The sequence below is a fragment of the Neomonachus schauinslandi genome, chromosome 6, assembly GCF_002201575.2.
Source record: "Neomonachus schauinslandi chromosome 6, ASM220157v2, whole genome shotgun sequence".
NCBI classification, from domain to species: Eukaryota; Metazoa; Chordata; class Mammalia; order Carnivora; family Phocidae; genus Neomonachus; species Neomonachus schauinslandi.
Window position 1 is genome coordinate 140,817,470 of NC_058408.1, and position 15,089 is coordinate 140,832,558.

General features: G+C 40.4%; 1 protein-coding gene across 4 annotated transcripts in view; it reads right to left on the reverse strand.

The window, feature by feature from the left end:
* SHTN1 (shootin 1) overlaps positions 1 to 15,089 on the reverse strand; it is a 96,296-nt gene that overhangs the window by 63,563 nt on the left and 17,644 nt on the right. For 2 of the 4 annotated variants that reach the window (XM_021699535.1, XM_021699537.2), the window contains exons 3-4: positions 8,074 to 8,134; positions 1,450 to 1,544 (exon numbers count right to left, since the gene is read on the reverse strand). In XM_021699535.1, the coding sequence (XP_021555210.1) occupies positions 1,450 to 1,544; positions 8,074 to 8,134 (156 nt within the window). Of the gene's footprint in view, positions 1 to 1,449; positions 1,545 to 8,069; positions 8,135 to 15,089 lie in introns of all 4 variants that reach the window. The other 2 variants (XM_021699536.1, XM_021699538.1) reach the window with 2 other exon arrangements.

Genomic DNA, 15,089 nt, shown 5'->3' on the forward strand with positions numbered 1-15,089 from the left:
TTTTTTTTAAAGGGGACTGTAGAGACCCATGAGCGGCGTGCATCATGAAAAAAGGAAAAGTCTGTCCCATTCTCCCTGCGGTCCTAACGCTAGTCCATCCTGACATTTGAGATGAGACTACAGCAGTCCGGAGACCAGAACTAATAACTTGCCCAAAGTCACATATACCCAAAATGACATCACTGGGAATAAAACCTGTATATACTGCCTCCCAAACTGTTGCTTTCCATTAACTCTGCCAGTCCTGCAAGGTAGTCCGTGTTCTCATTTTGCATGTACTATTGGCAACAAGGATACTTATCGATAGCGAGAAAAAATACAAGGACTGGACTTAGCCACTGCAAGATTCAGAGCAGCTAGTATGCTCCAAAGATATTTTTTTCTACCTGTTGCAAAAGAAAGAATAAAGGATACGAAAAGAGAATTCACCCAGTTCTGTGAACCAGTGAACACTTAATGAAGGGTAGCGCAGAAGAAATGATGGGAAAGCACCCACGCAATCACTGTTTTTAAAGCAATGGTCTGTATTGCTGTGTATTCTTCAAATGAATAACAGAAGAGGAGTTGCATGCACACGTTTATATTCTTAGGTTCTGACTGCATTATCTTATGAATTCTAATGTAGTGTCATTACACAAACAATTAAGCAAATACCTCTAGCAAGCACACTGCTAATGCATCCAAATTAAATAGAGAGAGATATAGACAGATTGGCTGATTGATTTGCAGACTTTCAGTCACATCCAAAGACATACTTTGGAGGGAGGTGATGGGGAAGAGAAAAAGACACACAACCGGCATTACTAATGATATTTGGTTAAAAATTGCTGTAATCCATTTTCTGATGAAGTGGTTCAGATGCATTTTACCCAACCCAAAATACGTAAGACAGAGATTCTTTAATAATAATGTACTTCTGATGAGACAGAATATAGAAAATTACACTCTTGGTAAATTCATCAGCGAGAAGCAATCAGTGAAGCACTGGAGGTCACCTTCAGCATGCCCTCACTCTGCTTTCACAAATAATCACCTGAAATGTACGGCTGGAGGCTGACTTTTTCATCTAAATCAAACATGAAACACTCACTGCACCCCTTCATGTCACACCAGGTTTGTTTTAAACTGTTCACCCAATGCACAGACACTTAGAAAGTCCAGCTGAACGAACGACTCTGGGGCCATTTTTCAGAGGCAAAAAGCACCGATGTTGAAATGCACACATACAAATGCCCCCTTTACAATGGAAAGAACCTAGGCATTAAGATATTTACAAAATCCTATTCTAGGACTCCGAGAATTTACAACACTTTAGACACTTTCCCTCCTCATCAGAGCAGAGGCAATGGATTAGAAAAGCAAAAGCAGATAGGAGGCCACTCTTCACAAAAGCAAGTTGAAATTTTTTTAAAAAGCGCAGGTAGATTTCCCTTATTTGAAGAGTCTCACCTTTGTCGCCAGAGCTTCGGCACTCTCTCGACAAGTCTTCTCTATTTCAAGATGGTTCTGCATAAAATTGACTTCCTCTATAACCATGTGAGAAACTAGGAATGAGGGGAAAAAAGTCTCAGCATTCAGAAATTAGTCAGCGATTCCAGAAGCCCACACATTGTGTCCCATGACTCAGAATACTTCACTTCTTTAGCTCGCCAGACCTTTAGCTAGCATGGAGGGAAAAAAAAAAAAAAAGTCTTGGAAGATGCTGCCCTGATTAAGTCTTAGCCAATATTTGGACGTGGAGGGGGAGAAAAAAGAATGCAGTGAAGAGCCTTCACTGCTAGTGCACACATTTTTAAGAAAGCTAGTTAGGATGCTTTTAAGTGTCGCTTTTCTATGCAGCTGTTCACGGAGACAGACACGTCCACTAACTTAGACGAAAGAATCTCTCCTAAATAAAAAGTGGCAAACATGAGTTCCTTTTCTTAGCGGGACAGAACGCATGGGTCTAATAAGGAAAATGAGCGAGTGAGAAATTTTTAAAATTAAATCTCAACTCGATCTCCTTAACCGGAATAACAATGTGGCAGTTTAGCTCAGGTCAGTATGCAACAGCCTTCCTTATGAGTGATAAAGTAGTTACTGTGATTTAATAAACTCCAGGGCAGAAAAGTATAGCAACGAGAGTTATGGACTCTTATGACAATGAAAGCGGATGCTTCTTGCATCACAGACTGTCAGGAAGATTGGAAGAAAAATACAATTTTCCTGGACACTTTACCAATGCTTGAAAAATAGTAATTTTCAGGTTCTTTTAGTAGCTGGTTTATACAAATTGAGATTCAAAGGTACAAAGTAATTTAGAACCTGAATTATACTTCGAAGATCAAGGAAGAGCCAAGTGCCAATTCCTTTCACCCACATTTCTAGTTAAAGGAAAATGCTCAGAATCTTAAACTTCACTGTAGACGTGTATGCTTATTGACATTTGTTTGGCTTAAAAAAGAAAAATGAAGTACACCCAAGTGTGAAACCCCACAAAGTTAGGCAAAAAGCACTGGGCTCACGTAACACAAAGAGAGATTACTTTTGCTTCATTTAAGCTTAATTAACCTGCAATTATGATTAAACTTGGGGGAAAAAAATTTCTCTCCAAATTAAATACAAAAACGTATTACTTCCTAAGTCTGTCCAAAGTTCTTATTATGTTAATATTCAAATTCATAAAGCAGCACTCAATGGCCAGAAACATCTCTAACCTTGACATTTTTTCAGGGGTAATAATAATCTGCAGCAAATGCAGGCCAACCAAAAACCACTTAACTAATTAGTAGTTGCAGTCACCGAGAAAAACATGAATCAACACTGTTATTACAAGTGGCACATTTGAGTGGCATCTAATTATGACTTGATGAGCACGATACTTGCATTATCAACATTACTACTGCATCCCATCAGGGCCTAAAAGCTGCTGATGGCATTGACTTCGAGAAACTCCCACTCAATGGTACAGCAGCACCCAACAATCGGCTTGGCAGGGGCCCCCCTCACTAAATGACACGTTAAGCGTAATTACTGGTAGACATGGTAAATAAACAGGATTGGAAGTGAAAATTGTACCAAGTGCATAAGACACAATCTGACACATTGGAAGTGGCAGCCTTAATTGAGAGTTTCTTTGACTGCTCAAGATCATTTCAACTGCATTTCTCCGAGGACAGTGATTATAACTGTGGAGACAGACGGCATAATGGTATCAGCGACGCTGACAGAGCTGTGAATTAAATTGTATCTGCTGTTGTGTGAGCCTTGATGAGAGGTACAGATGCCTTAGTGGTCTTATCATTATAACACAATGGTCATGTTGTCATCAACCTTTCTGGCTCCAATTGAAAAGAAATGATTGTGTGTGGAGGCTCTGCCCACCCCCCCTCCACACCACCCCCCCCCCCCCTTCTATCTCTTGTTCTGAATAGAACCAATTTTCAGAGAGCTATGAAATCACGCAATAGGTCCTAAAATGCAGCTGCTTGGCATACAAACGGGTCCCCATTAAACTGGAATCACACACAATATGTGTTTATGCCAGAAGAACAAATAGAAGCTGAACACAGGCCAAGTTTATTCACACACACAAAGCCCATGTAGCTCTTCATCAATATAATTGCCTTTTATATTGTAGTTTAAATAATAGGCTCTATTATTTCCTTAAAATCCTAATATTCTTGGCATTTTATCACTATGTTTACAAGGTAGGTTCTTCAAAAATGTGAAGGAAAGAGAAAAGAAACCTATACAATTTTTACAACATCAAATATTACTTTGAATTTTTAGCCTTAACTACTTGACTTCTTCTGCCACAATCTGGTATTTCCACCATCATAACAAAAACATAAACACTCTGCATGTTTCATAGGAATTTGACTTTTTATTCAGTAACATTCTTGCTCATGGAAGAGTAAGGAAAAATCATTCCACATAGCAAGGTTTAGGCCCAGCAAAAAGAAACACCCACCCACACACACACACACACACACACACTTATTTTCTGAACATTTTGTAAAAAGCTGCCCTGTAATTTAACTTGATAAAACTTACATAGGCAGCACTAGCCCACATTTTTCTCCACTTCTCATACAGCAGGCCCCATCTAATACGTTTTTTTTTTATCTCTTCCTCTAAGAGGGAACAGTAGAAATCAAAAGTTGTGCTTTGATTTCTAGTTTAAAAAAATTATCTCAATGCTAAATAGGGAGCAAGGAAACCTACCTATCGACTTTCTAGATTTAAAAGAAAATAACATGTTTCAGAGGGCATTTATATCTTTAAAAAGCACGACCCCATTGCTAAAACCACAAGTCAGGTTACATGACACAAAACAGAAATTTTTGTAACATATAATTTTATTTGCACCTTTCAAAGGATGAAAGTTTTTTTAAAAAAACTTTAATTTGTTCATTTAGTGATTGGTCCTATGGTGCTGAATTCAGGCTTATCTCATAATATCCATAGATCATGAGTGATAACTACACCTAAAATATCTGCAATTTGGAGGACATGGAGGCTTAAAACAGAAGAAAGATGAATCCTAGTCTTTTACAAACACATACTGAAATATTTATATTCATTTATGATGATATTATCATTAAATGATATGATGACTGGCATTTCCAAATAATCTGAGGTCAGTGAGAATGGATGTATGGACAGAGATGAAAGTGGACTGGCCAGGAGTTGGTAACTGTTGAAGCTGAATGATGGATACATGGGGGTTCATTGCATTATTTTCTCACTTCCGTATAATAAGCTTGATATTTTCCATAATAAGAGTTGTTTTTAATGACTCTGACAACTCAGAAGCATAACCTACAAGTACATCAACGATTGCTTCCACCAGTCTAGTTGAATCAGCAGAATTTTTTTATCCTCTTCATGACCCCAAAACACTCTTACATACTTGCCATCGTGGAATGGAGGGCAACTGGGTTTTTCTTTTTTACTTGTTTTTGTCTTTTATTAACTACAAGCATTACAGCAGAGACTCTGCTTTACTCACATCTGACTCTCTTGCACCTGGCATACTGCTAGGTATAAACTAGGAAGTCACGTCTGTGTTTGCTTGAGTGACTGGAAAAATCTATCAGGCCTAGATCTGTCTGTGAACACCCCTTTACAAGAATGTTCTCTCTAGAACGGAACTGCTTAGGACACAACCACCATCACCCACCATTGGGCCAACTGTGTGTTCAGCCTGTGCTAAACCCTTTCCACTTGTTCTGTGCTGAGTCCTCACGACAGTCTTAGGAGGTAGGTATCATCACAGCAATTTTCTATTTGAGAACATCGAAGTCCAGAGAAGTCAAGTAGCATATATCCCAAAATACAGTTCTAACTGGTAAAGCCCAGCTAAACTAATTTCTAGGCCACTCCAATTTTCTAGGCTTCTTTCTAACTTGTATTCAAATGTGACACCACCCATGGGACTGCCCTGAGCAAAACTCCTCTCCATCCAGCCAACCCTCAGCAACGCCTAGATGCAGGATGTCTCTGCAGCATACGTGGTGGACACGCTGAACGTTCTCCTGCAACGTCAGATCACTTGAGAGGTCTTCACACAGTGTGGGAACAGCGACGCACTGGCAGGTGTGTGGGAAAACAGGTACGTCCTAACACACAGCAAAGGCTCTCACGTTCTGGCTGAAGGACATGAAAGGCCGTTAGTTACTTCGCGCACACGAATCTGTCTCCCTAGGGAACGTGGCTTTGCTCTGCAGTGGTGCTCTGTGCAGGAAGACAGGAGAAGAGGCTCAGGAAGAGCTGGGGGAGGGCGGAGAATGGCAGGGAGAAACGGACGAAACCAGCTAAGAAGAGCATGGTCAGCTAGGTGAGTAGAGCCCGCCGACCTAAGGGAGCTCTTCCTGAGGCTCTTCCCTCACTGAGATCTGGGCCTCGTAGGTGAACATGACGGGCAGGCAGCGTTCAACTTAGCGCCCGAAGATACTTTCCCCCAGGGCTGTCCAAGTGTCAAGACCAGGGTCTGAAAACTCACTCGTGAACTGACTCGCGGCCTCTTCACGCTGAAGGGCACTCAAGCTCGGGATGGGACAGTAAATGAGATGGTGGTAGCAGCAGCTAACATTTATTGAGCACTTAAACCATAATGCCAGGCACTGTGTTCAGCACTTTTTACATGAATTATCTCATTTATTCCTTGAACAGCCTATGAGGCAGGGTCACTTATCCCAATTTGACTAATGCAGAAATTGCTCAGGACTACGTGGGTGCACATCAAATGGTGCTTTTTACCGGTGGCAACTGCTGGAATCCCTTCCAAATCGGAAATTCTGTTCTCTGTTCGAAAGTTGTCAACAATTACCCCAGACACAATGTTTTAACAAATATTTCGAGTTTTCGTCGTCCCCATTTTCTGTTCTTTTGAGACGGAGTCAAGAGTCGGCATTCTGTTCCCCTGCCGTCCAAACTTTAAATTAATTAAGCAGACTTAGAAAAGTCAAAAATTCAATGCATACAACAATAAAGATCGTTGTACTAACCTTTCAATCGATTCTTTCAGGCTTTGAGTTGCTCGTAAGGAAAAATGTGAATTTTTATAAAACTATCAAAGATATTTAGAGGAAGAGACAAAGGGAAAAAGGAAGTGGGAGAGGAAAGCAGTTTACATGTTACTCTAAAGGTAGGCTGATTTGGGGAGAAGCTCCTTCCATTTCTGCAGAACGCAAGAAGCAACATGCCTACTACCTGCCCGACCAGAGCATTTTATAAGTCCAACCCTAAGAACTTGAACTATTCCTACTACACACAGCATGCCAACCCACTATCAATAATTAATTTGAGAACATGAATTGGTAACAATGTCGATGGTATAACTCAGTGTGACCCGGTGTCAGCAAAAGTGTAAGGACATCAAATTAATCCTGCATTAGAGAAGAAGAAAGTCCTACACAATTGCAATTCATACATTCACAAATAAGAGGTATTTCTGTCATAGCGTGTTGGCCTCCAAAGAAAAGTAACATCAACAATATTCCCCTGAGGTTTTGTTACAGCCAGACACTTGAAATAAACTGGCTATTGAAATGAACTATAATGCTCCATTTTCATGGCTGTTTAACCTTCAACAAGAATAAAATGTTCTGTTGTGTAGTTACCAAGTCAACACTTTACGATATAATCAAACAGCCTGATACAGCATCTGCAGAAAGATGGAGAAAGACCCTGCTTCCAAGGGGGAGGGCCATCTTTTCCTGCTAAGGTCTGGTCCTTTTCCCATGACCTATTTCCTTCTGATTCTTCTGAGTGTGATCAGATACATTCTGTCTTAGGGGATAAGGTAATGACAGATTTGCATAACACACAAAAATACCACAGCAAAAATTTAGAATATTACTACAGCTTTTGTGGGAATACAACATGCCTTGGTGAGAGGGCCATCTCAAACATTCAGACTCTTAAGAATGTGTAAGTTCTATTAACTAGAATTCCTTTTCTATGAATTAATGTAAGAAACAAATCAGACCACTGTAAAGATGTGTAAGAATACTTGACATGGCATTACTTAGAATGTCTAAAACTCAGAAATAACCCATCTATCACTGAATGTTTAAATAAATGAGGGTACTGTTGCGTAATAGGATACAGGAAAAAATATACATCCCTACTAACATGCAAAGATGACCATAATATACCACTCACTGAAAAAAGCTGGCTGCAAAACCGAATGCAAAGCACGACTTTATTTTTTGTAGACATAAATATTGCCCACACATAAAAGACCAAGACAGAAAGACTATAAAATGCTAACATTGCCTTTTCTCAAGGAGTCAAGATAACAAGCAATTTTTGTTCTCCTTTAACTGTCCTGCATAGTAAAATTTTTTTTATAACAAGTGCAAACTCTCTTTTATAATAACATACTCATGAAATAATAATGGTCATTCCATTTGTCTGAAAATCACAGTAATGTCAGGACATTTTTTGGGGGGCAAATGGGAAGACAATTCTTGCCTTCTTGGATGCCCGATGCAGCAGCAACTAAACATAGGGGACGTGTCTACGCACATAATTCCCAAACACAGTTATGTGTGTTATAATAATTCCAACGAAATGCTTACATACTTTTCTGAAATTCCTCCAGTTTTTTAACAGCTTCATCTCGTTCTTGCCTAATTTTGTCACACTGAAAGGAGAAAACACAGAAATGTTAAATTTGTGTCACAAGTTTGGGAAGGCAAGAAAGAGCAAACGTATAAACAGTAACAGTTTTATGAAAAGAAAACAAAAATTAAAAACCTTTAAAAAGCATTAACGGTCACATGGTACTTACACTACTCAACCAGCATGGTCTTTGTACCATCTGTATCTGGCCACTTGCCTTGGACCTTCCAAGATAATGAGTCATCTTACTGCTCATTATCTCCTCAGGAACAGACCAATTTAACATCCTTGAGTTCAAATTACTCATTCTTTAAGAGAATATACGTGCCTCTTTTTAAGTAGGTATTTTGCTAATACAGTGAACACCCCACACATCTGCAGGTCAGATTCCCTGAAACTGGGTAGCGACGAACTCTCCAGAACTCTCCAGAACACTGGTGCACGGCCGAAGTGACACCTACTTGAAGACAAAACTGCTGCCGTGCGCCCCCTTGAAATCTTCAGTTAAGGAAAAATACCCTCATGTGCTTAGAATTCCAAATAGAAGGTAGCAAATTAAAATGAGAAAATATAAAATATTCCAAATAAGCATATACCATTTACATAAACTAATTTTTAGTTTTAAAAGGTGGGAGGACTCACTGAAAACACCAGGAGGAGGTAAGACCATAAAAGCCAAAAATAACTATTAAAGCATGAGGACCTTTCAGGGCATCTGGTATAGAAACAAGTATCCATTATTTCAACAGGCCCTCAAAGTATTAATGAATTTTATAAACACCTCATGTTCATTATGAGGACTGATTCAACTTACTGTGAATTTCACAAAACAGGTTAAGTATAACACATTTTAGAAAGATTTTCATCAAAAAGGTCTAAAACTTTAAAAAGTGATTTTTAAGAGCAATAATTAAAATCTGAATTTTCTGGGAATACTATAATACTGTAACAAGAGGGTCATGTGAGCAAAACACAACTTTTTTTTTTTTTAAAGGTTTTATTTATTTATTTGAGAGAAAGAGTGAGCAGGCGAGAAAGCATGAGCGGGGGCAGAGGGAGAAGCAGGCTCCCTGAAGAGCAAGGAGCCCGACATGGGGCTCGATCCTGGGATTCCAGGATCATGACCTGAGCAAAAGGCAGATGCTTAACCGACTGAGCCATCCAGGCGCCTCAGTAAAACAAAACCTTAAATTATATTTTAATCCTACTGTGCCAGATAAATATATTGGGATTTCATGCCTTTGGATATTTATTTCAAATTTCAATGGCTAAAAAATTATGATGCCAATGATAATTTGGAAAACCCAAATTAAGACAGTGAGATAGTCTCATCTAATAGACTGGCAAAAACTAAAAAAATGTGCTATCAGGAATTGAAAACTGTCATATACTGCTGGTGGGAGTGTCAAGAGACATAACTAGTTTGGAAATAAACTATCAAAATTGAAAATGCATACGCCCTATGACTCAGGAATACCACTTTTTTTTTTTTTTTTTTTTTTGTATTTTTATTTTTAAGTAATCTCTATACCAGCATGGGACTCAAACTCACCACCCCCGAGATCAAGGGTCACCTGCTCTTCTGACTGAGCCAGCCGGGCACCCCTGCAATCCCACTTCTAGATTCTATTACTGGAATCTCTAGTAATGTTCTACATACACATTCAGCATAAATCATGGTATATTCCTGTAACACGTTAGAGAACAATGAATGAATGAACATAAGCTGTATGTGTCAACCTCTACCTCAAAAGCCATAATGGTGAATAAAAGGCGTTGGAGAATCCATGTTAATATATACCTTAAGCCAATAAAATCACTTTATAGACTTAGACTATAAATGTATATTTCATGATACATATGGCATATATAAAAATATAAAAAGACAAAACAGAAGGATACATACAAAATTTATCACATTAGTTATCTCTTAAAATATAGGGAAGGGGACCAGGGCTGGGTGTCACAGAGGATCTTCAATTATATCTGTAGCATTTTTTTAAGTTTAAAAAAAAAAAGTTAATTCTTTTTTTTTAAGATTTTATTTATTTATTTGAGAAAGAGGGAGAGAGCGCACCAGAGTGGGGTGAGGAGGAGAGGGAGAGAGAATCTCAAGCAGATCCCCTGCTGAGTGCGGAGCCTGACGTGGGGCTCCATCTCAGGACCCTGAGATCATGACCTGAGCCGAAACCAAGACTCAGACGCTTAACTGACTGAGCCACCCAGCCACCCCAAAATAACAGTTAATTCTGTGGGTTACATATTTGTTGTTATTCTCTGCCCTTCTCTGTGCTTTAAAATATTTTTTTAAATTTAAAAAAATTAAGTCAACAGTTCGGTCTTCCCCTTTAATGTCTCAAGAACTGAAACCTGGAAAGTCTGTATCTTCATTCATTTGGGTAAATCCGTTCTGGCAAGAGTACACGAAACAAGTCCTAATTCTAAATTAGCAAGGCTGTTTACCAAACCCTGACTTAGGAGGGGTCAGGCTGGGCCATTTCCTTAAGGAGGATGCATATTCTTTCATTAAGGTTTTCTTGACGAATCTCTCCTCTGTAAAAAAAAGTAATGCTGTCTAATATAGTTTCTACTTCCAACTTAACAAATAAACTGCCTTTATTAATTTTTGGTGTTTAAAATTCTAAACACTAGAGTTCTGGATTCTCGAACAAGCTTTCTGAGATCCTTCCCCCACCAGACAGAGACTGCTGGCCTGCTGTTTCAGGAATGTTCTTCTTGTCTTCTAGAATGTGGCTTGTCTATGCGGTGCTTCCCCACCCCCTTGCCAGTCTGCACACCCACCTCCAACAATGCACAGTTTAGTCTAAAGCACAAAAGAAACAATTTCTGACTAGACTCACTCTCCTGAGTTATGATTGCCAAATCAAATAAATCTGCTGTTTTACTTTTTTTTTTTAAGATTTTTATTTATTTGTCAGAGAGAGCACAAGCAGGGGGAGCAGCAGAGGGAGAGGGAGAAGCAGGCTCCCCGCTGAGCAAGGAGTCCGATGTGGGACTCGATCCCAGGACCCTGGGATCATGACCTGAGCCTAAGGCAGACGCTTAATGACAGAGCCACCCAGGCGTCCCTCTGCTGTTTTACTTTCAAATTAACTTCATGTTTCTTCATCTGGCATTTCTGAAGGTGTAAGACGCCCTGTGAAAAACTGTCTTTACCTAAGATTTGGTGCTTGGGAGCGCTGCCCCTGACTTAATACCACTTGGATTCTTCTATATACTTCTCAAAGCTCCACCTGAATTGTTACTTAAATCAAAAGTCAGAGTTTTCACTGACACTTTGCATGACAAGAGCATTAAACTGGATGGCACTCTACCTACTCAGATCTGAAAAAGCCCAACTGACATCACACAAGATCCTCCCGTGCAGTTCCCGAGTACTGGTCATGAACAACACATGGCAATTTTACGGAGGCTTACACCAGCTTCCAAGAAGGAAAGTGTTATGCCCCTGCTCTCTGCTCCTAAGGCCCAGGTGGACGGGCTTTCATTAATAACAGGTCTCAACAACACGGTCCTATTCCATCATGCCAGTAGCCAGTTTCCATCATCCAGCCGTATGTTTTTACAGGAACCCTACAGACATCACCAGAGAATTCAGAGGCTGTCACCCAACCCCAGCTGTACTCTATCAGGGGTCTTCATTTTGCTTTGCTTTCTATTTTCTGCAACCACATTATGATAAAACTGGCAGCCACAGAATTTACCATCTGCTACGGATACTGAAAGGGGTGTGCGTTGGGGGGAGGGGGGACCTACACGTACGGCAAATGCAGCTGACTTAACCCCAAACCAGAGCTGAACAAAATATGAAGGATGCACCCGTTTACTAAGCAGAAATCCAGGCATCCGCTTATTTCCATCATTTTAGGTGAACCCAGCAAAATAGCTCGCAACCTTTCTCTCCTTCTACCAACAGGGAAGTCAGCAAGGATTCTGGGCCTCTACGGGAGACGGTTACGTCTCTGTGTCCTGCAGAAGCCCCTCACCCATCCTGCCCCTTCTTCTACCCTGCCCAGGCAGCTGCAGCATTTGTAGAAACGGCCTCTTTTTGTGTGAGAATTGCTCATGAAGACTTTGCAATAGCAACAGATGTGAGGGCCCACATCACTGAATTAGGATGCCCAGCGACTCTCTGGAGAGCTTGTGGCCGGGACAGAACCCAGCAGCTTGAGCGTGGCTACTTTCCACAAGCCGGATAACATGACGTCTCTTCTAGAGTCGAGGGTGGCTCATTATGAAGTGGTGCACTGACCAGAGGCTGGCCTTGCCGGTTTCGAATAGGAGAGGCCCTGGTCTCAATATGAGAAGCTCTGGCCATGTTCCGTATCTGTTCTGTGAGCCTCATCCAGGCAGATACGTGGCTTCCAAGACTCAACCGGCATTTCAAAGCACTGACAGAATGACTGGCAGAGGTAAGTGCCTCCAGTGGGAACTGGCAGCATTGAACCTCCCCCCCCTCCCCGAAATGGGCAGCTCCCTTCCTTCTCCCCCACACATCAACTACCATTTAGACCAAAGTGTCTGCCTCACAGGCTCAGCAGAGAGCCAGAGAAGTTGTAGATACTAAGACGTCTTTATATGCTGCCGTGCGTATAGTTAATGCAAGGAAAACCCCAATATTCTGAATCGTGTCTAGCCTCCACTAACATAAACATTCACTTTGATCTCCAAGGTGCACGAATGCGGCGGAGGGCTGCCAACCTACAGAAAGGCCTGTTTGGGGCCCAAGAAGTGCACACATGCGCTGCACACACACACACACACCATCGACAAAGTAGACAATGTACACAAGGCAAGGGCCTTCGTTGAGGGAATCTACCATAATCACTGAATGCCTCGATCTCCTTCCTCCGAGCCCTGAACAACCTATTGACACAGAACCCACACAGACCAGGCGCTGTGTTAAGCGCTGGGGTGGGGGGAGGCCGGGGGGGAATCTAACATCGTGCTCTCACAACGCCTATGATCTACCAAAAAGGATCAACACTGAAGCAAGCGATTTATAAGAACACTTGCTCTAAGGGGGGAAACGCTGTGCTACAGGGACACGGTGCAGAGGCTCTAACACTGGATCCGGAAAGGTCTCAGCGCGCCACCGTTTCTACTGCTTTTTCTGGAAGTTCACTCCCTTTGTGTCCAGTTACAAGATTTAAAAACGTAAACATGCACAGCATCAGATTTGCACATAGTTACCTATTTTAGGTTCTTTGGTGATGCATGTAGAGGACCATCAAAATCATTTTTAATAATACTGCCCAATGCTATTGTTCCACCTATGGAAGTTTGGCTAGAACTCAACTGTGCTTGTCCTTAAAGAACACAATAAAAGAAATCATTCCCACTTAGATGGAATTCCTTTCACTCTCTTTCTCTTTTGGTGGCGTTCTTTCTTCCAATTCAAAGTTCTTTCCCTCCAATTTTCAGTAGCTGCCCCCTGAAGCTGTCTTGCAGCATTCTCCAAATTCTAGGTATTGTGTGTTAGATGGAAACACATGTCATCAGAACAGAGATCCTTGCTCTTTGTTTCTGGATAGATTGCTGTTAATAAGAGACTCATTTTCACTTTCAAACTGCTAAGTAATTACTTTTTCTCTGGCACAACCACTTGCCACTCTGTTCTAAAGAAACTGCATGTATGTGGATGTATTATGCATGAACAGTTAGCATAATGGATGCATATCTTGCTCTTTAAAGTGGCTTCTTTGCTGATTTTTTTTTAAATAAAATACTTTGGGACCTTCACCTCTGAAATTGACACAAGAGAAAGAAATCCTAACAATAGACAATGCAGCCAAGATGCAAACAGTATCATATATCTTGCTTCTTGAAACATAAGTCTTGGAAAGTGTCTGCCTCATTCCCTTTCATTCATTGTTCCTGGCAAGCTGACAGATCCGCCTGATGCACTGTTACAGTAGCTCATCCAAACGACTTATAATCAGCCACTTAAACATGTATTCATTTCAAAACTCAATCTCAAGACACAGTATTAAATATAAATACTTACTGTTTAAAGGCAGATATTCTTCTATTATACACATTCCCTTCTTTTTACGCACACTCCACACACATCCCAGCCACCCTGAGAAATGTGAAAGCTATTCCAAAAGCTCAGTGAGGCTTTGCCCCCCCCATACAGGAAAAAGCCCCAAACAATTATGACAAAGATCCTGAATGAGTCATAAGGGGAATGCCCTTCAATTGTAGGAGCATGACTAACATATGAATATGGGGACTGCTTCCCAAGTAAACAATCACATTTTATTTGGTTGATTCCAAAATATATAGTCTTCTATTTTTCCATACCTCAAAAAACAGATTTGAAAGTCTTGTTGACTTTCATGTGATAGGCTTTCTTACTTTTTAACATACTGCTGATAATGTCACTTAGGAACTAGGCAAAAAATAATAAAAAGTAGCACCCTTTCCATAATCTCCACTTACCCTGACATTTAAAAAAAAACTGAACGTTTTACATTATAATCCAACCCCATACAACTTACTCGTACCCTATATAGTATTTTGATAATTTTGGTTGATAAAAGGTGATAATAAGAAATACACAGATGTTTTATGACAAAGAAGTAAACAATTCTGCTTGAGAAAAAGTTGGAGAAGACTTTAAAAAAAAAAAAAGGGACATTTAAGCCAAGCATTAACAGCTAATAAGAGTTTGTCACATGGTCTAGGGTAGGATCATTATCTTTTTGTCCCTTTCCCAACCCACCCCCAAACCCCAGACATTCACTTACAACAGTATAATTTATCATTTGTCCATGTGCCCATGTCCCTCATTAGAGTGGTTTTACTCAAGAGCGGGACCTTCGTATGTTTTTCTTTGTACTCCAGTACTCAGAAGGCGTTCAACAGTCTTGCCTTCAAAAAAGCTTTCCTTATAAATTCAAACAGACTTTGATTCCATCCTCAAAGACAATGAGAAAAACCAGAAAATGATC